Here is a 25,122-nt window from a genome sequence, read left to right as displayed (position 1 = left end):
GATTATAGCACTAAGCATGTATAGTCATAGCCTATTGATAATATTGTCATCACATGTGACATGGCAAGCAAAAATATAAATTCATTTTTTTTTTATTTATGTATGATTCTCTCTCATATGCAAGTTAATTGCTGTTCGATGAAATGAAAGGCACTTGTATCATACAGCAGTATGTGAAAATGGCATTCTGGCATCAGACTGTATTTCTGTATGATACACATTTATACACATGTTCCGTTTGTTAATGATTTTTAGTTTATGATGAAGTGATAAACATCATTGAACATTGATTTCAGTGCCTTTTTTTTGTCTATGATTCTTCCTCGTCTCTTTATTATGTGCTCGAAAAATGGGGGAATTGATTGAGTCGGTGATGATATAAAAAGATGATAATTAAACTTATGATGTTGATTGTGGCTTTGAAAAAGATTGAAAATGGATAATGAAATCAACTATTATTGATTAATGATTGTTTGTTGAGGATGTCTTTGATGTCAAAAAGATAACTACAACGAACACAGCCTTTGTAATTGATAATTCGATTATTAATTTCCTTGAATCTTCGATTATTGCATATTTTGCTTCAGCGGACTAAATACTTTGACCAGGAATATGTAGATGCTGAGTACTCAAACAAAGATATTTGGACATCGTTGATTTCATCCAGGACATAACCATTTTATAAAGGCATTGAGATGATACTCCAGATCATTGACACAATGCTAATTCTACTCTAAGCATATTCTATTCTTCTGGATGTTACTGGATCTTATTGGATGGAAATATTACATTCTTGGCATTATTTGTGTTTAATGAGGTTTTGTGTGTCTAAAATTTGTTATTATTCTGTTGTTATTTCACAGAAACTAAAGATAGTTTGTAGCAAATCTGCAGTTAGTCCAAAAGTTTACTTAAAAGATACAGCAATTTAAAATAACTACTTTCAGAAAGTTTTCAGAGTTTCTGAAATTCAGAACGTTATTCTTTTGGTTATTGGTGACTAATGAGCTGACTTACAAGTCAAATGCTTACTGTATTGATGTGAATCATCAGAATTTAAATAAAAATGTTTATTCTTCGAAGTTCAAAAAGAAACTAAATATTTACATGAAGGGGAGAATCAACTATAAAAGGGGATAGCAAGCAATTCTATTTATAAATACAATTTGAATATAAAACGACAGTTGACATCTTCTCAACACTTATTGAATAATAAATGCAAAAGTCCAAAACTCTTAAGCATTTTAACTCTCCAAAGTAACATCCAATAAAGAAAGTCTGACAGAACTTATCGAGACAGTAAACTTTAACTTTACCTTTTCTCATAAATTCCACATAAATCTCAACTAATAAAAGTAAACTGTACGAATGAGGATAAAATTTATGACTCTAACAAGTTGCTCAATTTGTCTCACTCATTCACTTACCATCTCCAATGTCACTTTCCTTTCTGTTTCTTTTTTTCTATTTTGTCTTTCCTTTCATACAGTGCAAATTATTTGCAACTCGATTTTCATATAAAACGTGAATAAAATAGAAAATTCATGTGGCATTTCCACAGAATGAGGAGAGGATGAAAACATTTTCACAATTTTTTTCCTCCTCATCTTATTGCCGTGAGGCGTCGTCTTTCAACATGAGAATTTATAAGGAATTATTGTCACGCAAAATATTCTTTGTCAAAGTTGTCATAAAACGAGGAATGAAGCAAGCACACAAAAAATTTTCGTTCTCAACAACGAATTTGAATAAGCCAAAAAATTTATTCTCATATCGATAGTTCACAAAGGAAAGCAGATGAAATATTTTATAAGAATTTTTTGTGTGAGTTTAGACGAAGACTAAATAAATTTGACTGTCTAACATCCTTTGAATATTTATACTTTTTTCCGCCTTCGTTTATGAGTTTTTCTTTCTTTTGATTTGAAAAAAAAGTTTGTGCCTTGTTCCTTTGATTGAATATTGAGGATATTTATTGAATAATAAATAGAAAAATAAAATCAAAAAGGAAGAGCTTATGGGAAGAGATTTGAAAAACATTCATGAATTTTATTGAAAAATGTTGATTACTGAGCGCCACAGACATATTCAATAGCTATTCAAAATCATTGAGATCCAGAGTTGCGCTCGGGCAATTCGTGGCTAATAATTGTTTAAGGATTTGATAGACCTCTGCTCTCAGGAGACCTACAGTTCATAGTGGAATCAGAACCGCTTTTTAGATGACTTTACTACTTTTAGCTTTCAATTGAAGTAAATTTCTCCTGCCGAGTCTCATACCCATGATCACAGGATCAGATTTGCAATAAATAAGAATACGTCGATTCACACAATGAGCTCTACTCATGATCAATACTTATTCCTGAGTTACTCAACTTACTTCGACAAATTCACTCAATACTCGTGTACTGAAAATTTGATCAAGCATCAACTGAATGTAAAGAAATTAACAAGGCACTTCATTAGTGCAGTGATGACGATACACCAAGATAACCTGAGAGTGTCCTGATTGCACCATGAAAGTTGCTTCTTAACGAACAATTACTTCTTTGTTGTACTCCTTGCTTACTGTAACAATGAAAAAGTCTTTCCATCTTTTTCTGTTGCTGGCTCTGTCACTTACATATTTTGTCAAACTGATATTCTTTCATTCGTGTTTTGCACCTGATTACCATTTCCCACAGTGATTCCAAACAAGGACAGTGTAAAAATATTATGTTTATGTCCCAGCAATGACATTTTCTTTGGCACTCTTCTTTCGAAGTGTATGTCCTATCAATCCATTGGATACTCACTGGAGTTTTGACAGAACTGATTGACATAAAGCGCGTTGAATATCAACGTTTTTAAGAGAGTAGATATGCAGCGGTGTGTCACTGAGGAACTAAAATTCTTCAACTTTAAGGATATCACTAGTGATTATGGAATCACTTAAAGTTCATCCAATTATATCGTCCAGAAGGTCCTTAAACTATTCACAAAAAATCTTGTCGATGCAAATTTCTACAATTAAAATTCACTTCTGAAGAAATGCTTCCACATTTCCATGAAATGGCAATTTATTTCCATAAAAAATAATTCATTATTCGGCTCCAATTATCATGAAATTATTTCCGTCACTTGAGAAAGCCTCTTTTAATCCTAATTATTCCAATTACAAATTAATTAATTAAACAATTTTCATAAATCCACTTCATTAATACCCAAAAAATACATCTTATGAATGTAATAGGAGGGCATAATCAAATAATTAAAACTTTCCCTTCATTATTGCCGTGATGGAACAAGCCAGAGAGTGTTGAAGTTAAAACGTGATTTTATGCAAATTGACTTAATTTTATATATAGCGACACGGCAAGCCCCAATTTAAATGTCCTCAAAAGCAATTTGTTTCAATTTTGTTATGGAAAATTATAATGTGCCACTTAATCAGGTACGATTGAGTTTCTATGCTCTTCTCGCTGTGCTGTTCAAGAGCATTCCATTCATCCTCTTCCTTTTATTCCTTTTATTATTTTTATGTTTGTAGACCTCCCGGTGGGAATAAAAGTTTTATTATTTCACTTTGTGTCTTCATAAATGTCGTTGTGTGCTTAACATACCTTAAGGCTTCCTTTATGGAATCTTCTTCAACAATAAATTGTTCACTTTAAGGATGGAATTGAATGAGGAAAAACAAAAAAACTTTATTTCTCTCGTCTTGTTCCTTGAGATTTCTTGAGGTGATAAAGTTTCAAGTCAAAATAAATTTTTGTAAAAATTTGTTCGGTGAAGTGGAGGAAGCAGCTATTTGTTCTAGTGGAAGATTACGAATCACTATTAAATATATTGTTTCTTGTACTGTACGTTTGGCGATATTGAAATAAATATTGTGTTTAAGAAATGCCATTCTCTATCTGTCTTATAGGCGAGATAACAGTTGGATTTATGAGTATTTTTCTTGTTTTAAATTGAGAATATTTAAACGGTCGTTTGATATTTGAATATTACTTGCAATTGCTAATAGTTGATTTTTCCTGTCATATTTGTAGACCCTTTTCATAGAAATATTTAGTTTGTTTTCAATCGTAAATCAATAAACATCTGTTTGTTAAAATCAACTTCATTTTTCTTAAGCTATCGATCTATCTATCATTGGGAAACAGTAGAATAAACAACAATTAATCAAAAGATTAAAACAAAAAGGATTACTGCAATAAAAGAGTAAATTCATGAAATTTTGTGATTTAAGGTAATTTTAATTCAGATCATTATTTCTTAGGCAGATTCAGAGTAAAAAATCATGGAAAATTATGGCTACTTTTGTTATGAGTTACGTTAATGAATCCGCAGAAAAGGTTCAACTGTATAAATATTCATCATGTCAATGAGTTTCATATTTCACACCAGAAGGAGGAAAAATCTTCGGAACTGGACACTTCGTTATCAAGTTTTGATCATTAAATGATCATCAAAGACTTCAATATAATGAACAGTATGCAAATACCTAAGCATAGAACTTTGAACTTCAAAGATCATACTACTTATAGCTTTTATCTCGAATAATAATGCACAATATTATCTTGGCTTATTTTAAATAGATCATCAGATAATTTGATGATGCTCTTTGATGCTCCTTAATATCTCATAAAAATGTCCTTCAATAACTGCTCTTATAGCTAACAATAAGCAATTAAGGTCACAAGAATTTGACATTACCAAAGTACTTTTCGACTCAATCTTTTATAAAGCTCGCCAATAAGGACTTTTTTTCCTTTCAGCAAAAGACACAAAGAGAATTTGTTGAGGCAGCAAATATTTGCTAAGATTCCATAATTGATAGTAGAACATTGCTTCCATTCAATCTCCTTTCAAACCTCCCTTTTTCTTCAAATTTATTCAACTTCAATTTAGTTCCAAAAAAAATAAAAATGAGCAAAGGAAAAAGGGGGAATGAAGAGATTGTCAAAGTGAAACGCTTTGGCAGTGTGTACTCCCTCAAAAGCATTATCGTCATTAAAATGAATAAAGAATAGAGAAGAGGAAAAATGAAGAGAATTGAGTTGAAAGGAAAGAAAAAAGGTATGTGCATTATATTGTAGATAAAGTAGATAAAGGAAATTGTGTGGCGAAAAATGACAAACATAATGTTCAGCAAACAATGGCACAACAAGCATCGTGTATACAATTTACAGACAAACATACCGACAAGGAAGAGCTGGATGGAAGTTACAGATTGATAAGATAATAGTGGATGAAGAGCGTTTATGCTGGATCATTAGTTTATGAGACTAATGACTTATGCTTGGTAATGGGTTCATCAGGTCTCATATCATTAGAGATTCTAGACAAAGCAGCATCAAATGTAAGTATCAACAGATTAGAGTGAACTCTTTTGACCAGAATAAAAGTTTAAGTTGGCATTCTGTCACGCATTTTTCACAAGCCCGATAGCTCAGTGGTAAGAGTATACGACCGGAAATCGTAGGACGCGAGTTCGATTCCCGTTTGGAACAAGTTATTGGAAATGTGTTATTCTTCTGCTAACCTGTCAAGACTGAAGTCATTAAGAACCAAAATTAAGGTTGAACACCTTCTAATGTTGCTCCGATTATTCTAGGTGCAGTTGTGAGCACCATATGTGTTGCGACATACTGATACATCGTGAAGAATGCTCAAGTATGCTAGAGGTACGCTAAAGGGCGCAAGAAGTGTGTGATAACACAAAAAAGTCTGTCAACCACTGTTTTAGGCCAGCAGCATGTAGACAGAACTCTAGGCAATACTCAAAAAACCGGACACAAGCCTCAAAAAAGACAGCACAATTACTTCAATAAACAGACAAACTTAAGAATGACGGTGAATAAAAAAATTGCTTACTTCAAGTGATACACACAAAAGACAGCAAAGCAGCACATGCTTTTACTATTGAAATGATACCAACAGTTTAATGGAGTGTCTTTTATGTCTGTTATATCACCTTCCTCCCTTTTTGTATCTAATATTTTTTTATCATCATTATTCGCCTTTGCACTTCCGTCTTTATAGATTTTTAATCGGGGGTCGACCTGAGTCTACTTAAGTTGCTCATTTCCTACCGTCTCTATGATATTTTTAAGGAATTGTAGCACAAAAGTCATGAAATAATTAAATAATTTGTAAGAAAAAGTTGAAGAAGCTAATCGAGCATCCTCTTCGTTATTCTCCCTCACAATTGCTTACTGACGTAAAGGAATCAATAAATTTTGTGGGTAAAATATTGTTATATGCCTCAGTAATTAAAGTAAGCAGTTTTATGGTCATTATGGGGAAAATTTTATCTATTTATGTTCGCTAATTCTTAATGATTAATTTTTCTTATTTTCTCTTTTATTATTTTTTTAAGTAGCCGAAGAATGGTTTATTAGCACCTGATACTCATTGGGAATATTGTCTTAATTTATTGGATATGAGATTTTTATTTAGGGGGATATAAGGAGATATATAGCTTTAATTTTGTTCTTTATATTCTTTGTTTTTATTTTATTAGAAGCATGCAGCAAAAATAAATATATTAAAGTTCTAATGGTGTTTGGTATCTGTTAACTACCTTGATAGCTCGAATTATCTTAAAGTTGGATATCAGTTGTGGACTTTCCTTGGGTTCCTGCTTAGAGCAGGCCCTACATGCTATCGAGAGCAGGCCCTACATGCTATCGAGAGCTTTCTCACCTTTAATAAAAATATATGAGCATTCTCTAGAGCATTACTCTCAGCTTACTCTACTCTTGAGAGCACGCTATATGTTTGATAGGATAGCTCACAACTAATTGCTAGTTACTAACTCCCAAAACCAAAAGCAACACTGCCAATTTCGCATTTACATTTCTCAAAAGAGTGAATTCGGCAAAATTTCACAAAAAATCCTCCAAAATAATTTGAAATCTGTTGAAATCACTGTCTTTAAACCTTTCACCAAAATTTATACCATTTTAAAGGAATTGGTTCATAAAAAAACTAATAATAATATAATTTTAAAGTCAACAATCTCTCAAGGAAAAGTTAAGAGGGGACCGTTTATTTATTACGTACTGACAGAGATAGAGGAAGCTTTAAATGAAATTTAAATGATTTTCGACGTGGCACATCTAATGTAACTTAATGAGTAGAGATCACGGAGTTTTTCGCTTATTGTTGTTTTTTAATAGATTCCTAGATTCCTAAATCTGCACAATTAGATGATCCAGGGTATTTCAATCTAATGCACTTATTCTCAATTTATTCATCGTGAATCCACAAAACCAAGTTGACGTGGTTAGAACAGTGACAAATCATCCAAAATTGTTTAGACTATATCTGCGATCAAGCCAAGGTCGTTTAAGTTTGTTGACCGAAATTCTAACCACTACATCATTGTCTCTTTTTTGCTGCAAGACGAGAACTATTCAGTTGCATAAAAATGATGTCTATGTTTGAAAAGGTTGCTTTCCATAATTTTTTGGTAGCAATAAGATTGTCAAAAATTTGATGGACATCATTTTTAATCAATTCCTTATGAAATTGTAAAATTTTAGCTTAAGACAGTTTGTGCAATTTTATGTAAATTTTCTAAAAACCAGCAAATTTCTGTCCTGCTCTAGCAACTTTACAACTCAATCATAATATTATATAAACAATAATATAACACCGCTGTAGCGTAACATTAACCTACAGCAGAAAACAACATTTACGATGCACATGTTTAGCTAAACGGCCTTGACCAACGTTATAAGAGAATGAAAAGCGAGTTGAGAGAGAAGAAAAGAGACACAAACAGATATCGGCACATGGTAATGTTGTTGCTGCTTTTTTGCTTCAGTAATATGGAATTTCGCAACTCTATTTCCCTCTATTTTACCGTTTCTTGCGCTCTTCAAGTCTTTTTCAATGTTATTTTTTTGCAACTGGAACAAGAAATAAAGAAAAAATTTCTGACAATCTTGCAGTATGTTAAATTTGTGCTTAGTTAGCAGACGTATATTGATTGTATCACGTTACAAAATCCAATACTTTAAGATAAAAGAACAAGTGTAGAAGGAATTGAAGGAAAATGTACACATTTGACAATGTCTGCCGATAGAAGAAATAATAATGTAAAGGAATCGATGGTTGAACAAATGACTGCATTTTTATCTCTAATATTTGCTGTCATTTTAATCTCCATCATTGCAATTCCACAAGTGCTGCAAGCACTTTTCCGATTGATTTATTGCAATCCAAGGAATCGAAAGAGTATTCGTGGAAAATTGGCAATTGTAAGATAATGAAAAAAATTCTCTTTTTCTACCGCAGTTCCTTTTTTAGCCCGAGTGACACACATGAAGAAGATTCCGTCATGAAGCCGCCTCTATTTGGCGTTTTAACAAAGATTTTTGGCTTCCATTTGATGCTAATAAAAGTACTTTAATGGAGTCTTAAAAGCTCCATGACAAAGCCTCCTTCATTTGTGTTGCTCGGGTCATGCTGTCTTGATAATTTTCCTTTCTTTCTAATTTTTAATCAATTCCAAAAGGTGACGGGAGCAGAAAGGGAAAATGAATTGATGAAATTTATATCACTTAAGTTGGCTGATCTCGGATGCAATCTTGTTATTATGGGTGATAATGTAAAAGACGAAAAGGAAATGAATTTTATTAATGATCTCAAAAATAAGGATGTGAATGTGAAATACTATTCAGTTAGTAGTGGAAATCTACAAGAAATTAATTGCATTTATCAGAGTCTAGTGGGCGAATTCGGAAATATTGACTTGCTGGTAAGTTTGTCTGATGGATGTTTTACGTTTGGTACTCGAATAGTACAAGTCGGCTAGTTACTTCTCTGATGATACAGATCAATTGTGATCCATGGTTTCCCTTAGTTTGCATAAGTTCGTTAATCAATTTTAAATCCATGACCAGGCACGCGGGACTGTGAAATGGTTTCAGATTCAAATTGAATCTGTTGTCGCAGGTCTGGTGTCGGATTTTTGATTGATTAACCGACTTCTGCTAATTGACAATTCTTGAAGTCTTAACTCCAAACATACATTCTTTGCAATGTTGTTGTTGGTATTCCGAACGACACAAATGAAGCAGGCTTCGTAACGTCATCGCCAAATGGAATACGTTCCCGTGTCCTAGATTTGGCAGTCATGTGAGTGTCACAAGGTGACGGCTTAAAAACCCCATGATTGAGCCTTCTTCATTTGTGTCGCTCGAGTATCTAATGCAGTGTTGCACAATCTGTGTGGCGTGGCAAATTGGTGAGCCGCCAGATTATTTTGGAAATGCCATGAACCGAACGCTATTGCCATGTGTGGCAACGGTGCTGGTTTACCGCCAAAGCGTGCCATGACACATTAAAGATTGCCTATCACTGATCTACAATAATACATTCTTAATTTCCAGATCAATGTCCCAAAATTGATCAAATTAGAAGAAGTATCACAACAATCAGAATCTTCAATAACAGCTGGATTGAACAATAATTTCAACAACACAATGTTTGTAAGTATGACTGAAATTCTTCATTTATACACGCAACATCAACTTAATTATACTTCTGATTCTCACTTTTTCTTTTGTTCACAGTCAACACTTTCGATCGTTGATGTAATGAGAAATCAGAAGAATCAAGGCCATATTGTTACTATCTCGCCAACAACTGGATTATCAGTCATACCTGAGAAATATCCATTTTATTCTGCATTCTATAGCTTTATGAAATCAATTCGAGGATTTGTGGACACAGCAGGATTGGGACACAAAATTCATACTACATTCATTCTTCCTTGCTGCATAACAAATGGGATGTTTTTTAGTAAATTTATTAATAAGTAGTAAGTATGAATTGGGGTCAATGACTTATGCAGATCATCATCCAATTCAGTTCAACCTTGAATTTTAATGATCATTTTGATTTGATATGCGTCAGTATTGGGGTCGATTTTATAATCTTTAAAATGATTGCTGTGTTGTCATATCAGAGTGGGTTTGACGACCAATTGACCGAACAGGCAAGGAGCATGTTCATGAGTATACTCACAAAATTGAGCATTCGCTTTGTATTGCTTGAGTATAGTCATGAACATTTGAATTTAGATGAGTATGCTCATTATGGTGACTATGCTCATTGTATGCTTGGGATGGCTTATTAATTGGAACTCTGCATGAGTATATCTTAATGTCTTGCTTATTATATGTATTTACATTATTTCATTCATCTCTTTGCAGTTTAAATTTCCTTCCGATGACAAATCAAGCTGTGGCAAATTCTGTAGTCGATGCCATTCTCAGTAATGAGGCGTTAATCGAAGTTCCGAGTAATTTAATGAATCTTTCAAGGTTGTCAAGAAAACTTATTTTTTAAGATACATTGTATTTTCAATTGCTTAATCAAGCTGTAGAATGTTAGGTATTTTTAATAGGAACAAATTATTCATTTTCTAAATATAAGGTTTGCCTAGAATTAATCTTAATTATAAATTCAAATAAAAATTCTGTGCAATATTAGATAGATCTCTAAGTGATATTTTAAATATAGCATGTCTTATTTGTCTAGCTATATTCATATTATTTCCAGATATTATATAAGCCATTAAGTGATCAACTGATTGTGATATCAAATGTTTTGATAAACAAATTGATTTAGTTCACCATTCCGATCTGCACTCATTGAAATGATTCCAAGATACCGAGACACCATTAGGGGCCGTCACTTATTACGTTCAGGAGGGGAGGGGTAATTTTAATTTAAACAATTGAAATTCCGAGAATTCAATTGTTCATTTTTGGAAAAAGTTCCTTATTCTTTAACTTAATAAGAGAACGGTCCCTTATAATTATTAGGCACAATATACGGTCCGTATTCCCCCTCGTTTCTTCTAAAAAGCTAACCTTAATGGACTACCAATAAGTCGTCTTATTATAGGTATGACCAGAAGTTGCGTTCACGTACCATGACGACTGATTTAGATTTAACATTGTGCCACTCGGGATAGATAGGGAACGTTCAAAAATCATGTAACGCTAAAAAATAGCATTTATTGACCCCTTTTCTGTGACCCCATTCTTCCCTAAGTGTTACGCAATTTACGTACGCTCCCATTGCTAGCAAATTCATAGTTCAATAGTAAGCAATCGTGCTAATAACTTATGTACTCATCCAATTTTAATAGTTTCAAATATTTCAGTAGATTCTATTCAATCATAAAGTACAGGTAGAATCCACAACTTATTAAAGTATATCAAAAAATTCAATTGAGTGTATCTTTAATGTGCAGAATAAATTTATATGCAGATAATGAAAAATGAAAGATAAAAAATTATCGCGTTAAATTTGACCGTCAGAAAATGAACTTAAAAAACAGTATACATGCATACTAGAACACTTATTTTCTTAATACAAGTAAATGATCTTATTTCTAAGTGAAGCTGCGAAGCCTGTAAATTGTTGTATTTGTAGATTATTGCGTAAAAAATTAGCAATTTCATTGATTGACTCTGAATTTCAGACATTAATCAAATACGAAAAAAAATCTATTCTACAATATTAGTGCTTTAATCATGGAATTGAGCAGATCAGTTTCTTGGCAGCAAAAAATTAAAAAACTAATTTTCTACGGGTATATCCTATGGGATGTTTTTATGGTGATAATTCTGTTCATTCCAATGTACATTCAATGGCTAGTGATGTACTTATTGCCACGGGAGAAAAAATCCGTCAAAGGCAAACTCGCAATTGTAAGAAATTTTTTGAATTTAATTTACTTAAAACCCGAGCGGCACAATGTTGCGTATCTGGATAGAAATCAGCCATCTAGATGCCGTCGAAGCGAATTCGCGTATTGCCGTTAACACGGCTACATAGCAAAGTCCTAGCAAACACGCTGTGCCGGTCGAAATAGCTAACTTATACATTTTCAGATCACAGGAGCTGGAAATGGATTAGGCAAGGCAGTATCATTAAAACTAGCACATTTAGGATGCAACATCGCTGTAGTTGACGTAAATAAATCTGCAGCAGACGAAACTGCCAAAGAAGTTATAGACTGTGGGGTCAAAGCGAAAGCTTATAAAGTGGATGTCACAAAAGCTGATCAAATCATTCAACTTCGCGATGATGTTGAGAAAGATTTTGGAGATGTCGACATTCTGGTGTGTTGCAGTGAATTAATTAATTTATGTATGGCTCATGAATTGTTTATTTCCAAAGATCAATAATGCAGGGATTGTGGCACTCAACAACCTTGAAGAGGGACCAGAGTATCTCGAAGCAGTCGTGAAAGTTAACTTGCTAGGTGTGATTCTGGTAAGAACTTTAAATGCTAATCCCGAGCAACACATATGAAAAAGACTCCGTCTCGGTGCTTTTAAGGCTTCGCTAAGGTTTTGTTAATGACACCAAATGGAAGCCATTTCCATGTGGAAGCTCTGTGGCGGAAACTTCTTCGTTTGTGTCAAATGTGTGTCGCTCGGGATTAAATACCTTTCAACTTCTTTTTCAGATGACAAAATACTTTCTCGAAAAGATGAGGTCCCAAGGAAGTGGGCACATTGTATCAATTTCATCATTAGGTGGTCTACATGCTACTCCATTCATCACTCCATATTGTGCGACCAAATTCGGTGTAAATGGTTTTATGCAAGGATTAACTGAGCATCTTAGACTAGAAAAATTAGACGATAAGATAAAGACTACATGTATATTCCCGTCATTCACAAAAACGATTCAAGCTGTTGAAGACTTTTTGAATCCAAAGTAAGTCATGAAATTTGATGTGGAACTTATGCCTTAAACTTTTGTTATTTTCAATTTCTAGCGTAAGAATGGCGGTTTTGGAGCCAAATCAAGTTGCAGAGTCCATAGTCAATATAATTCTCACTGAGAAAACCAGTGCAACAATACCCGAATATTACGAATTAGGTGCAAAATTTGTACAACTACTTCCATTGAAATTGCAGCAAAAGCTTTATCGTGATAGAATATTAAATGAATATAATTTTAAAAATTCAAAGATTTAATTGGAAAAAAAATAAAGAATCAAACCTGACCTACGTCATTGAATTTATTGCACATTGTTCTGACTAAAAGCGAAACATCTGACTCAACAGACTTTATAATTAATACTAAATAAGGTTTAATAAAGCTAAATTGGCTAGAAATCCAATGCAGACATATTCACACCGTATTATAAAAATTTGAATTTTGCGAATGGATCAAGCTTTGTTTTGCGTATGTTTGAAGCAGTTTGAAGGTTTAAAGATCAAAGATTAAGCTTAGCTTGAAACGCTTCTTTTCATATTAACGCTCAGCTTTGAAAAATTTGATTTTGTATCAATATTCAAAGATTTCAAAAATCATAGCATGCTTTGGTTTTTGAATTCTGCATGGAAATGAAGGTTTTTTGCATTTTTAAGCGTCGGCTGTTCCTTCCATGCACAAATAATCAGTTCAAGTCAAATCTCGAGGTTGACTCAAATTTTATATGAAGTCTAATCGACTGTTTCATTCATAATCCGAGTCGACATCGAGCTTTAATTCAAATCTGTTAAAAATTAAATTCAAAAAACAGGTTTTCTAATGTGAACAGTTTCATTATCTACACATGTGCATATGGTGTGAATTTTGAAAAAAGGTTTGCTTTGTTTTTTTATTTCCCAAATTGGAATCTTCTTTTTAAGATATTCACAAATTAAATTTAAATATTGTATACAAAAAAATGCAACAAACGAGTCTGTAACTTTTTTTACAAATGATCTCCGCATCCACAAACTTGCATAGATTAATAAATTTCATCAGTTGTGTATTTATTATGGAGCCGAACAGTTCAGTTGTTAAGCATCGGAAGAGATTTATTACTAAGAAGAGACTTCTGTATGTTCTGGATTTACTAATAGCAGGACTATTATTACTTCCGATGTACATTCAATGGCTTGTTATGTACTTTATGCCGCGTAAGAAGAAATCTGTGAAAGGGAAGCTTGCTTTGGTAAGTTTTAACTTCAATACCCGAAATCAGTCATCGTGGTGCCTGGAGTTATGGCAACTTCATGCCTTACAGTTATTCCAGTGACATACCAGTGCCCAAGCAAACGGGTTATGCTGTTCGAGATTTGATTAATCTAAAATACCTTAAAATTTTAGATCACAGGAGCTGGAAGTGGATTAGGCAAAGCAATGGCATTAAAGCTAGCATCTGTAGGATGTAACATAGCCATCGCAGACATCAATAAATCTGCTGCAGAAGAAGCTGCTAAAGAAGTCCAAGTCTTTGGAGTCAAATCAAAAGCTTATCAAGTGGATGTCACAAAAGCTGATCAAATCATCCAACTTCGTAGTGACATTGAAAAAGACTTCGGAGATGTCGACATTCTGGTGAGTATCAAAACAAGAAAATATAAACAAAAACAAGTTTTTTTAGATCTTGGAAGCAAAAAATGTGTTCCAAAAAAACTAAGGTTTATTGACTCATTTAAAGCAACAGTCGAGATGTTGACACTTTATTATCATTCGAATTAATAAGTCACATAATGTTTCGATCATTTTTAAGATCAACAATGCAGGAATAATATCAGTGACTAATTTAGAAGAAGGCCCTAATCACCTGGAAGCACTAATTAAAGTCAATCTGCTTGGCGTAGTTCTGGTAAGTGTCCTAATCATCTCGGATAGCACAAATCAGTTAATTGATCAAAAAACCGGCGTCAGACCGGCGTGACTCTGACTACATCTGGCTTCATCTCAGAGTTACACTGGCATGACCTTGGACGTTGAATCAATTATCCGACCTGTGCTATTCAGCTATAATCAAGATTCATCATCACATGTCATCTCATAATCCTGTCACTTACAGATGACAAAGTATTTCCTCGAAAAGATGAAAGCTCAAGGAAGTGGACACATTGCCTCAATCTCATCAATGGGAGGTCTTCATGCTTCTCCTTACATTTGTACATACACAGCCACAAAGTTTGGAGTAAATGGTTTTATGCAAGGAATAACTGAGCACTTGAGGCTTGAGAAATTAGATGATAGAATTAAGACAACATGCATATTTCCATACTACATAAAAACGAAGGATGTGTTTGGAGATTGGTTGAATCATAAGTAAGCTTGTCTTTAAATGTTTCTGGTTGTTTCCTAAATTTCCTATTCTTTTAGAGTTACAATGCGAGCAATGGAAGTAGACTATGCTGCAAAAGTAGCCATCAATGGAATTTTATGTGACAAAACAAGCTTTACAATTCCTGAAAATATGGAACTTTTTACAAGACTAAACCAAATACTGCCGTTGAAGATGCAACAAAAGATAGGAAGGGATCTAATTCTTAAAGAATACAAGTTTAAGAATCCAGATTTTGTACCAAAATTATCACCATAAAACAGTATTAGGTTTTCAAGACATCAGGTTCCGAGAAGCATGCAGGGAGTCGTGAAAGCCTTATCAGTTTTGAGAATATAGGAATTAGTCGTAAGAACTTCATTGGATACATGAAGGAGGGTTCACAAGGGATATAGTTGCAGTTCTTTTATTAGCACCAAATCGAAGTTACCTCTGTGTCGCATACATAAAGTTACTAAATAGTCCAAATATTAATACAGCAATAAACTTTTAATTGACCTAATCGGATTTACTACCTTTATTGATGTTCCGAAGCTTAATTAGTTTATTAATACATCTTAAAGTATATCCTAACATTTTCATAACAATCCACAAGCAAATCAACAGAAATCCAATAACATCAAGTGAATTCCGTTTCCAGAAATTTTGATGAATTGCCGGATACTGCATATGTTTGGCACCTCTATGGTTTATTACATATTCTGTCCAGTAGACTGCTGTATCTTTTGGGCTTAGTGGTCGATCATGATATAGACGTGAGAAGCTTTTCGCTTTTGAGGAGTAGCTAGAAAAATTTAATGAAATGGCTGCTTTATAATATTGGTTTTTGGTAAGGTCTTGATTCTGAATAATAGGATTTGAACTCAAAATTTAGTTATTTTAATCAGAGATGCAACCTTAGACGTCTAAAGTCCGAAAATTCTTTGCTTTTTGAAATGAGTTTGGCAATTAAATTAATGTTGCTAATAAGCATCAAAGTACATATTTTTTGGCTGCATAATAAAAAGTTAATTATATTTATTGGTTAATTTTAAGACATAGTTAGTTAATAGCTGCAATTTAGTTGTTTTCTTAAGCATTGCCTATAAATCAACCATGTTTATGGTTTAGGAAGTCTAATTAGTTATCTGACTTTTATGACTGCATTCATAGAACAAAGAAGGCAATTTACCAATAGTTCTGTTAGAGCTATAAACATTGTAATATTCTTGTCTATACTTACGTATCATTTTGAATTAGTTCGTTAATTTTCTTCAAAAACTCAACTTCCTTTAAAGATTTCAATTCCATCTTGACGCCCCAGCCTTCCTCTACAATCGCATCAGCATTCATCATTTGATCACCAAACATTGGAAGACAAAGAATCGGAACTCCATGATATTTTGACTCAACAATACTTCCAAGTCCACAGTGTGATATAAATAGCTTAACATTTGGATGTGCCAATATGTCACTTTGTGGAAGCCACTTTTCTATTAGAATGTTGGCACTTTTATTGATGCTATTTTTAGTATCCCACTTCATGATGACTTGCTGGGAAAGTTTTGAAAAAACTGATATGATAATTTGAAATACATCCTCTGGTAGAAATCCCGAAGATATATTTGAGCCGAGACTGAAGTAAATTACACCTCTTGTTGCAGCATTTAGGAATTTGTCGATTTTCTATTGACACAAGCATAGAAATTTAAGAAAATATGCAGTAAGCTCCCCGAATAACACAAGTTGATTAATCGATCAGATATCCGGAACCAGGCTGACATTACTCTGTCTAGGTGCTAGAATCAGTTCAAATTAGAGTTTTGCCAAGAATTACAAGCCTGAATTTTGGATGCACAGGCCTGCAACCGAAAACTGATTGTTCATTATGGTTCATCCAAGATTGCAGACCTGGAAATTTGAGGCTTCAGTTTTGATCTGGGACCTTGCCAGAGTCACAGCACCCTGATGCTGGATTTCGGATAAGTTAACCAACTTTTGATCGGGTTGTCTCTGAACTTGCAACAAGTTAGCAACCTGTAACCCCTAACTTACACTAGGGAGCTTGTCAGGAACACTTTTAATATGGATTCCCCTAATTTCAATAACAGCTGGAACATTAGGCCGCACTTTCCCCTCGATAAAATGATCGTTCACGAAAATTAATGAAATATTCCTAACAGCATCTTCAAATGAACGATTTGGTGGTGATGGGAAGTATTTACTGGAAGTAAAAGTAAATTAAAGATTTTTACATCAATTAGGTCTAGCTGACATACTTGTAAATTGCTTTCTGGTGATAATTCAGGTATTCATAGAATACAAAATCAATGCCATAGAATAAAAAGTTCCTGACTCGATCCACAAATTTCATTTCACTTCTTCCTAGATATGAATGTGGAACTGAACTTACAGAAAGTGGATTTCCCACAATAAAATTAGTCGGTGACATGTGACGTTGGACACTTAGCATAATCACAGGACAGTCAAAGTATTCGCTAAAACCAAGCAGGAAGTTGGTAAAGACCATTCCGACCACAAGCAGGTCAAACTTCTCATCTAAAATCTCACTTAATACATCAGATGACATCACATTGTCCGCAAGCTCATATGCCATTTCCTTTGAATCCAGAATCATTGTGAAGTAGCTGTGAGATGATTTTCTGATGAGTTGATGCATGGTTCTTTTCACTCCGTCACTTAATGGAAGTAAAATTTCATGATGATTCTTGACTGTCTTGCTTAATGGAAATGGTGAAAGAACTGTCACATTATGTCCTCGCTCGGCTAATGCTGTTGATAATGCATGGACAATTATCATGTGTGATTTTGATGGCGTTGGAAATAGAAACAATATTCTCGATTCCAATGACTGACTTATGGTCATTAAAATAATTAAAAATGTAGCTTTTGATGTCATTTAATGGTTGGTTTTAATTGCTCGATATTTAGAGTTAGACTGAATTCAGCTGAATTGCTTCTATCGAATAGTATATGAATGAATATTTAATTAAGTAATAACTTATCTTATCATATTCCAAATAGTATCTATTTTGAGATTTTTAGGTATTTGGAGTAATTATTTTCAAACTGCAAATATTAGCATATTTGACTATTGGCATTACAAATTCACATTACCTAAGTAACATAAACATCCATTTGATCTAATTTTCTTTTTTTTTTTTTTTGCTGTATCTTAAACCCAGGAGGAGAAATTAGCGGTACGAAATTGGCGGTGTGGCATTTAAGAATCTTTAGCTTAGAGATCTAGGTTGCATCATTGAGATCTAAGAGTTTTAAGGCAAAAGAAAATAACGGTCATTCAGGATTCAAAAAGAGTTCGCGGCTTGTTCATAGTGGAAGGGTTTGTCATTGGCATTCAGTAGACCGACAGTTCAAAGTGGGATCGAAGCCACTCTTTTGATGACGTTACTGCCTTTACCACACAAAATATGAATGTACTAACGATTCCGCCACCGAGCCAATTCGGTTCACTGTATCACTTCGATGATGCTGCATTTAGAAAGTAAATCAACTCTAAGTTCTTATGTTTACAGTCGGATTTTAAAATTGAATGCATTAAATGTTGTAACCAAGAGCAAATATAGAGAGGGGCTTTTGTATTCAACTACTGTTTCTAAAAATTGTAACACTTCCACTTCGAGACTATGTATGTAGTACTACTTTATTGTAATCCGAAGCAAATTTGAATTAAACAAATTAAATTTATCTTTAGGTATAAAACTAACATTATCTATATTTTTTTGAACTAATTTCTTTTGGAGGGACAACATTAGAGTTTAATGACTTTATGATATTTTCACAGTTTCTTCTGCTTATCAGTCGCTTCAGTTGATTTTCTTGTGCATTTTTGAATGACTTTTATGATCAATTTCCTCCAAATATATCCTAGCATCTTGATAATCACCCACAAACAAAGCACTAGAAATCCAATAACATCAAGTGAGTTTCGTTGCCAGAAATTCTGGTGAACTCCTTTATATTGCATATGCTTGGCGCCTCTATGGTTTATAACATATTCAGTCCAATAAATTGCTGTATCCATTGGACTCAATGGTCTGTCACGGTACAAACGTGAAAATCCTTTGACTGTTGCCGCATATCTGAAAAATAATAAAATTTAAGTCATTAGCATTTAGCCGCATTCTGTTATCTTATCTTATCTAAAGTCGTCTACTTACTTTTCATTATAAAGCAACTCCTGAACATTTTTGTAAAATGCATCTTCATTTAGTTCCTTCATGTCCATTTGAATAATCCAGCCTTCCTGTTCAGCAAGATCCGCGTTCAACATTTGATCACCAAATAGAGGAAGTCCAAGAATTGGAACTCCCAAATATTGTGACTCAACAATACCTCCAAGACCACAATGTGATACGAATAGCTTGACATTTGGATGTGCTAGAATATCAGCTTGTGGCAACCAAGTCTTAATTAAGACATTGTCACTCTTTCCTTCAACATTGTCAGTCTCCCACTTCATGAGGACTCGTTGGGGCAGTTTTGAGAAAACTGAGAGGAAAATTTGGAATTTCTCTTTTGGAACTGTATCAGCTCTAACATTTGTACCCAAACTGAAGTAAATTACACCTTCTGTAGCTTCATCGAGGAACTTCTTAATGTCCTGAAAGAGATTAATTGGAAAATTTTAATAGTTATCTTGTATTTGCTATTCTGGAATGGTATGGTATGGTACTAGGGTGAAATCCCGTCAAGCATGACGGCCACAAATTAACAAATTCCGCAAATTTCGGTTTCTATGATGAATAAAAGGGACGGGACTCAAGAAACTTTAACTTTACCAAACTTATCAATACAAATAGAGACCGAGCTTAAAGCGAAATGACAGAAAGAAGGACAAATGACCTAAATTATATTATTAATGAGAGAGTATTGTACTTGAAATCGGGAATTGACAAGCATTAGCCTGCTTCAGAGCTACTTTTAAGTGATATCTATCACAAAGTAAATAAGTAAGTCTGAGGAAATTGACCAGAATTTACCACAATGCACTAGAATGCACCCCAGAGACCAACCCTGAGATCGAGGCTTGCTCTACTCAGAACAACGAAATTCAAACCATAACTTACCTCAGGTAATTGATCAGGAACAGTTTTAATATGCAATCCTCTAACTTCAACAGCTGCTGGAACATTTGGTCTCACAATACCTTCAGTATAATGATCGTTGACTAAGATCAATGAAAGATTCTTTTGTGCCTCATCGTATGAACGGAATTTTGTTGATGGGAAATAAGTACTAAACAATAGAAAATGATTATCAAGAAGCTTGTAATAAACTGAGAGTTTGTAATCATATCTTACTCATAAATAGCTTTTTGATGATAATTAACAAACTCATACATCAACAAATCACCTCCATACAGCACAAAATTTTTGACTCTATCGATGAAATTCATGTCATGCTTTGCAACCATAAAATGTGATACTGTATTTACAGACATTGGATTTCCAATAACTAAATTTGTAAATGACATATGACGCTGAACACTGAGCATGATTGCTGGACAATTGAAGTGCTCAGTTAGACCTAATAAAAAGTTTGAAAATGCCATTCCAATGACCAGCAAGTCGAACTTTTCCTTCATGATGTCATTCAAATTTTTTGATTCCATCACATCCTGAGCAATGTCATATGTTATGTCCACAGTTGCTTGCATCATTTTGAATAGATTATTGCTTGGATTCTGCATTAATCTACTCATGCTTTGTTTACTTCCTTCACCTAATTCAGAGGACACTTCCCGATGATTTTTTGTACTTGGTAACGTAAACGGTGACATTAAAGTGACATCATGTCCTTTTTCAGCTAATGCTGTTGACAGTGCTCTTGCTATTATCACATGTGACTTAGATGGTGTTGGAAATAGAAATAAAATTCTTGATGCCTGTGAACTGGCTATTAAAATTACTAAAATTACAGCTGGAACCTTCATTCTAATGACTTGTTTCTTAATCCACGTTTAAATACATACTGAACCTTAACAATGATTTATTTTTCTCTCTCATGCCTACTCAAGTATCTTTAATACATATGGTACATACATATGTAGTAACTAAGTTACTATATCTTATCTTATCAACTAGTGATAGCCTTAAACTCAGCCTCAAAACAATTAACTCAGCTGATTTATCAGTAGATCTTCAACTACTTGTGAGTTCTAAATTGATTAAAGATCGTTGTACTCTGGGATCAGAGGTGTAGTTGGAATTTTAGGGATGGGGGTTAGGATTGGAATTTTTGTGTGGATTGCAAACATTCAGAGGTGATTTCGGGATTTTTTTTTTTGGCAAAAAGCCTAAGCTTGAAGAATTCTTATTACCAAAAGGAGGGTTTGAATCAAGTTTGAATCCCAAACATTCAGGGGTAAGGGTGTTTGGGGGTCAAACCTAAGTCCACAAAATATGCCTCTGTCTGAAGTGTAACCAAGGGGAAAAAAGGCATTTAAAAATCAGATTTTGTTTTTATTTGATGACCCAAACTAAATACCATCCTCCTCTCCTATCTCCCTTAAATACCCTGGACACACTCCTGGCTGTAGAAACAAATCATCAACACCATATTGAGAATTGAAATATTGATAAAATGACATACTTTAAATTTAAGTCTGGATTATCAATTACAAATGATATTTTAGTTTTAACTAGATATGACAGGCTTATAGAGTAGTTTTTTGTAAGCATGACTAGTCGATTTTGGGAGCTGTTTTTTAAAGGATTTATTTGTGTTTTAAGTTCAATGAGAAACCTAAAATGCAATGGTGTGAAGCAGTTCATTTATCAACATCCTAGAGTATGTTATGACACAGTATAGTCCAGTGGTGGACAACCTGCGTGGCGCAACCCAATAGTGTGTCGCCCTATATTTTTTAGAAATGCCATGAATCGAATGCCGAGTGATTATCACCAAGGTGTGCCTCAAAAATAAAAGGTTACCCACCACTGGTATATTGCATCCTGCTTTGATACATATCACCGGAAATAACGGATGATAACAGTTTCTCTGTCCAACTTATCTAGCAGCATAATGAGTAACTAATAAGTCAGTAAAATGTGCATTATCATTCTCTGTATTTAATTTTGCTTCTTTTTGCTATCAGCATTTTTAACAAATTTCTTCTTGACAGCATTTAAGATAAGCTTGAATATCTTAACAACAATCCACAAACACAACAATAAAAATCCAATCACATCGAGTGAATTTTGTTGCCAAAAATTCTGATGAATTGCTGGATACTGCATATGTTTGGCGCCTCTATGGTTTATCACATATTCTGTCCAATAGACTGCAGTATCTCTTGGACTTAATGGTCTGTCGCGATATAAACGTGAGAATTGTTTAGCTTCTGTAGCATATCTGGAAAGGAATAAAATATTTTTATCTACACAAATGTCATCGACTGTAAAATTATCAAGTTCATTGCCATGAATGAGTAATCTAGAAATATTTTTATCTTATCGTATCCTCCACGTGGCTTGCACGTGCCAGACTTACTTCTCATTGTAAACCAGTTCCTTAATTTTTTCATGAAATTCTTTTTCTTCCAAAACTTTCAAATCCATTTCAATTGCCCAGCCTTCTTCAACAGCTAGCTTTGCGTTCATCATTTGATCAGCAAATAGAGGAAGTCCAAGAATCGGAACACCATGATATCTAGACTCAACAACACTTCCAAGTCCACAATGTGATATGAATACTTTGACATTTGGATGTGCCAATATATCATCCTGTGGTAGCCACTTGCCGAGCATTACATTATCGCTTTTATCTTCTATTATATCATAATCCCATTTCATGATGACGCGTTGAGGAATTTTCGAAAACACTGATAAGATTGTTTTGATTTTTTCGTCTGAGACTTGTTCAGTTTTAAAGTTTGAACCGAGACTGAAGAAAATTGCTCCATTTGTAGCTTCATCGAGAAATTTTTGGATGTTCTATAGGAAATAAATGGGATTGTTAAATTTATAAAAGTGATCGTAATCCTTTAAATGGCATTTAGGGATGGTATAACAGATCGTAGATCGCAGTGCCTTTTCGTCATCGCCGGACCCTAATCTTTATTCTATCTCTCTACGGTAAATATTCATTGAATTTATAAGAACAGCACATATCGGCTAATCGATGCAAAATCCGGCATTTGGCTAGCAAGACTCTAAATTGGATCAGGATTCGGTTCTAATCCATGGCAAAGTCATGTCAACTTGGGATCAGATTATTGATCGATTAACCAATTTGTGATATTTTGTGCATGATTAAATATTGTTAACAAGCAAACCGATGTTCACAAAATTGAGTAATAAGGTGCGTATGCTCATAGTCTGTTTAGATTTTTTTGAACTTTAGATGATGCTTTGGACACACCTAAAATTTCTTAGATTCTATCTAAACTACAATAAATTCAATCAAACGACTTAATTCTAGCGTTTGAGTTGTTGATGCGTTTAAGCTGATTAAAACGCTTACAGCAGGCACTATTGGTTTTCGAAACGGGATCGAAATCCAAATACTTCAGGATTCTCTAAGTCTCAGTTCTATATCGGAATTATTCAATTCAGGGATATTTCTGAGAATCACGAATCCGACTCGATCTCGGGAATTTGTCTATATCGAAACATTACCAGAGAGGATATGTAACTAATTAAAGAATGGACATTTACTAGCCCATCAATTACTGGTTTCTAGCCAATGATCTAGATTTAAAGACGACTAATGACATATTTGGAACCTTCCATATACCTCAATATATTTACAGCACATATGCCTAGCTCCAATGTTTAGGTGTGATCGGTAAGTTGAATGGCAAGTAGCAGTTCACTTACTATTAGACATTAACTAGCTATGCATGTCCACTCTGGTAAGAAATTGACACAAGTTTCACCAAGCTAGATACTTAAAAATCAAAGGTCAACTCACATCAGGCAATTTATCAGGCGTCGGTTTCACTTGAATCCCTCTAACTTCAATAATTCCTGGAACATTTGGCCTCACCACACCCTCAGTAAAATGATCATTGACCAGCACCAACGAAATATTTTTGACTGCATCATCGTATGATCGATGATTTGTGGATGAAAAATATTTGCTGAATAATCATAAAAAAAAATTCCCATAAAAATTAATTCAGTCAGTCTTAATGATAATTATCTTACTTATAAATAAGTTTCTGTCTATAATTAGCATATGCAAAGAATATTAAATCCAATCCATAAGCTATAAAGTTTTTGACTCTATCGACAAAGTTCATGTCATATTTGGCGACCGTTAAATGTGGCGCCACATTTGGAGCTATTGGATTTCCAATGAGGAAGTTTGTACCCGAAAAGTGACGCTGGACACTCAATATGATTACAGGACAGTCGAAAATTTCACCGTAGCCAAGCAGGAAGTTCTGGAAGTTCATTCCCATCACAATTAAGTCGAACTTCTCGTTTGTAATTTCTTGAAATTTTTCCGACGCAATCATTTCTTCGCCTTCAATAAAGTTCACTTCCATCATTAATGAAACCATTTCCACAAAACTTTTAGGTTTAGTTTCCATAATTTTGTCCATCACTTCCTTAGCTCTTTTATTATATGGAATGACAATTTCTCGGTGATTCTTAATGGACTTGTTCAGTGGAAATGGAGTCACAACAGTCACATCATGTCCTTTCTCAGCTAAAGTACGAGACAGCGAATGAGCTATGATCATGTGTGACTTTGATGGTGTTGGAAATAAGAACAAAATCCTTGATCCAACTGATGCACTTATAAAGGCCACAAAGATTATAATCAGCGGTTGTATCTTCATTGTGATGAAAATTATATTTTCGGCATGCGATGTGCTTCCATTAAAAACCGCAGAGTGACTAATTTTTAAATGAACAGAAAATCAAGAATTTTAGGGCACTAAAGTGTAACAGCAATACCCTTATCTTTTCCTAATTATAGATACGGAGAAATGTGTAATGTTGTAGCATTGATGAAATTTGGAACCAACGTTTTGAAATGAAGAT

General features: G+C 33.9%; 4 protein-coding genes and 1 non-coding gene across 5 annotated transcripts; 3 read left to right on the top strand and 2 right to left on the bottom strand.

Annotated features, from left to right (window-relative positions):
• The first annotated feature begins 5,424 nt into the window (after window positions 1-5,424).
• TRNAS-GGA (transfer RNA serine (anticodon GGA)) lies at window positions 5,425-5,495 on the top strand. Its single transcript has one exon. It is a non-coding gene; the product is annotated as a tRNA-Ser (tRNA).
• Window positions 5,496-11,669: 6,174 nt separating this feature from the next.
• On the top strand, window positions 11,670-13,148 carry LOC139099406 (17-beta-hydroxysteroid dehydrogenase 13-like). The gene is made up of 5 exons (XM_070651851.1): window positions 11,670-11,720; window positions 11,904-12,134; window positions 12,193-12,288; window positions 12,485-12,738; window positions 12,800-13,148. The coding sequence occupies exons 1-5, from the start codon at window positions 11,670-11,672 to the stop codon at window positions 12,999-13,001; spliced, it is 834 nt and encodes a 277-aa protein (XP_070507952.1). The 3' UTR covers window positions 13,002-13,148.
• Window positions 13,149-13,760: 612 nt separating this feature from the next.
• Window positions 13,761-15,610, top strand: LOC139099761 (17-beta-hydroxysteroid dehydrogenase 13-like). Its single transcript, XM_070652278.1, has 5 exons — window positions 13,761-13,969; window positions 14,125-14,355; window positions 14,531-14,626; window positions 14,834-15,087; window positions 15,142-15,610. The coding sequence occupies exons 1-5, from the start codon at window positions 13,793-13,795 to the stop codon at window positions 15,359-15,361; spliced, it is 978 nt and encodes a 325-aa protein (XP_070508379.1). The 5' UTR covers window positions 13,761-13,792; the 3' UTR covers window positions 15,362-15,610.
• Window positions 15,602-21,078, bottom strand: LOC139099395 (UDP-glucuronosyltransferase 1A10-like). The gene is made up of 8 exons (XM_070651840.1): window positions 20,428-21,078; window positions 20,194-20,362; window positions 19,285-19,727; window positions 19,019-19,206; window positions 17,362-18,001; window positions 17,138-17,306; window positions 16,326-16,768; window positions 15,602-15,887 (listed from the first exon to the last, which is right to left on the bottom strand). Exons 1-8 carry the CDS (start codon window positions 21,057-21,059, stop codon window positions 15,602-15,604), a joined length of 2,970 nt encoding a protein of 989 aa, XP_070507941.1. The 5' UTR covers window positions 21,060-21,078.
• Window positions 21,079-22,177: 1,099 nt separating this feature from the next.
• On the bottom strand, window positions 22,178-24,999 carry LOC139099385 (UDP-glycosyltransferase UGT5-like). The gene is made up of 4 exons (XM_070651830.1): window positions 24,274-24,999; window positions 24,041-24,209; window positions 22,619-23,061; window positions 22,178-22,480 (listed from the first exon to the last, which is right to left on the bottom strand). Exons 1-4 carry the CDS (start codon window positions 24,915-24,917, stop codon window positions 22,198-22,200), a joined length of 1,539 nt encoding a protein of 512 aa, XP_070507931.1. The 5' UTR covers window positions 24,918-24,999; the 3' UTR covers window positions 22,178-22,197.
• Between the last annotated feature and the right edge of the window lie 123 nt (window positions 25,000-25,122).

The sequence above is a fragment of the Chironomus tepperi genome, unplaced genomic scaffold (genome assembly GCF_022539635.2).
Source record: "Chironomus tepperi strain 1889 unplaced genomic scaffold, CSIRO-AGI_Ctep_v1 contig_48, whole genome shotgun sequence".
Taxonomy (NCBI): Eukaryota; Metazoa; Arthropoda; class Insecta; order Diptera; family Chironomidae; genus Chironomus; species Chironomus tepperi.
This window is presented reverse-complemented; position numbering and strand designations above follow the sequence as displayed.

Coding starts and splice junctions, on each gene's coding strand:
- LOC139099395 (XM_070651840.1), bottom strand. CDS start 21,059: ATGAAGGTTCCAGCTGTAATTTTAGTAATTTTAATAGCCAGTTCACAG. Junction 17,307..17,361: donor CACCAGAAAGCAATTTACAA/GTATGTCAGCTA, acceptor TTTTACTTCCAG/TAAATACTTCCCATCACCAC. Junction 16,769..17,137: donor TTCCTGACAAGCTCCCTAGT/GTAAGTTAGGGG, acceptor TTGTGTCAATAG/AAAATCGACAAATTCCTAAA.
- LOC139099406 (XM_070651851.1), top strand. CDS start 11,670: ATGTACTTATTGCCACGGGAGAAAAAATCCGTCAAAGGCAAACTCGCA. Junction 12,135..12,192: donor TTGGAGATGTCGACATTCTG/GTGTGTTGCAGT, acceptor TTATTTCCAAAG/ATCAATAATGCAGGGATTGT. Junction 12,739..12,799: donor GAAGACTTTTTGAATCCAAA/GTAAGTCATGAA, acceptor TTCAATTTCTAG/CGTAAGAATGGCGGTTTTGG.
- LOC139099761 (XM_070652278.1), top strand. CDS start 13,793: ATGGAGCCGAACAGTTCAGTTGTTAAGCATCGGAAGAGATTTATTACT. Junction 13,970..14,124: donor TGAAAGGGAAGCTTGCTTTG/GTAAGTTTTAAC, acceptor TTAAAATTTTAG/ATCACAGGAGCTGGAAGTGG. Junction 14,356..14,530: donor TCGGAGATGTCGACATTCTG/GTGAGTATCAAA, acceptor ATCATTTTTAAG/ATCAACAATGCAGGAATAAT.
- LOC139099385 (XM_070651830.1), bottom strand. CDS start 24,917: ATGAAGATACAACCGCTGATTATAATCTTTGTGGCCTTTATAAGTGCA. Junction 23,062..24,040: donor CGCCTGATAAATTGCCTGAT/GTGAGTTGACCT, acceptor TATTTCCTATAG/AACATCCAAAAATTTCTCGA. Junction 22,481..22,618: donor GAACTGGTTTACAATGAGAA/GTAAGTCTGGCA, acceptor ATTCCTTTCCAG/ATATGCTACAGAAGCTAAAC.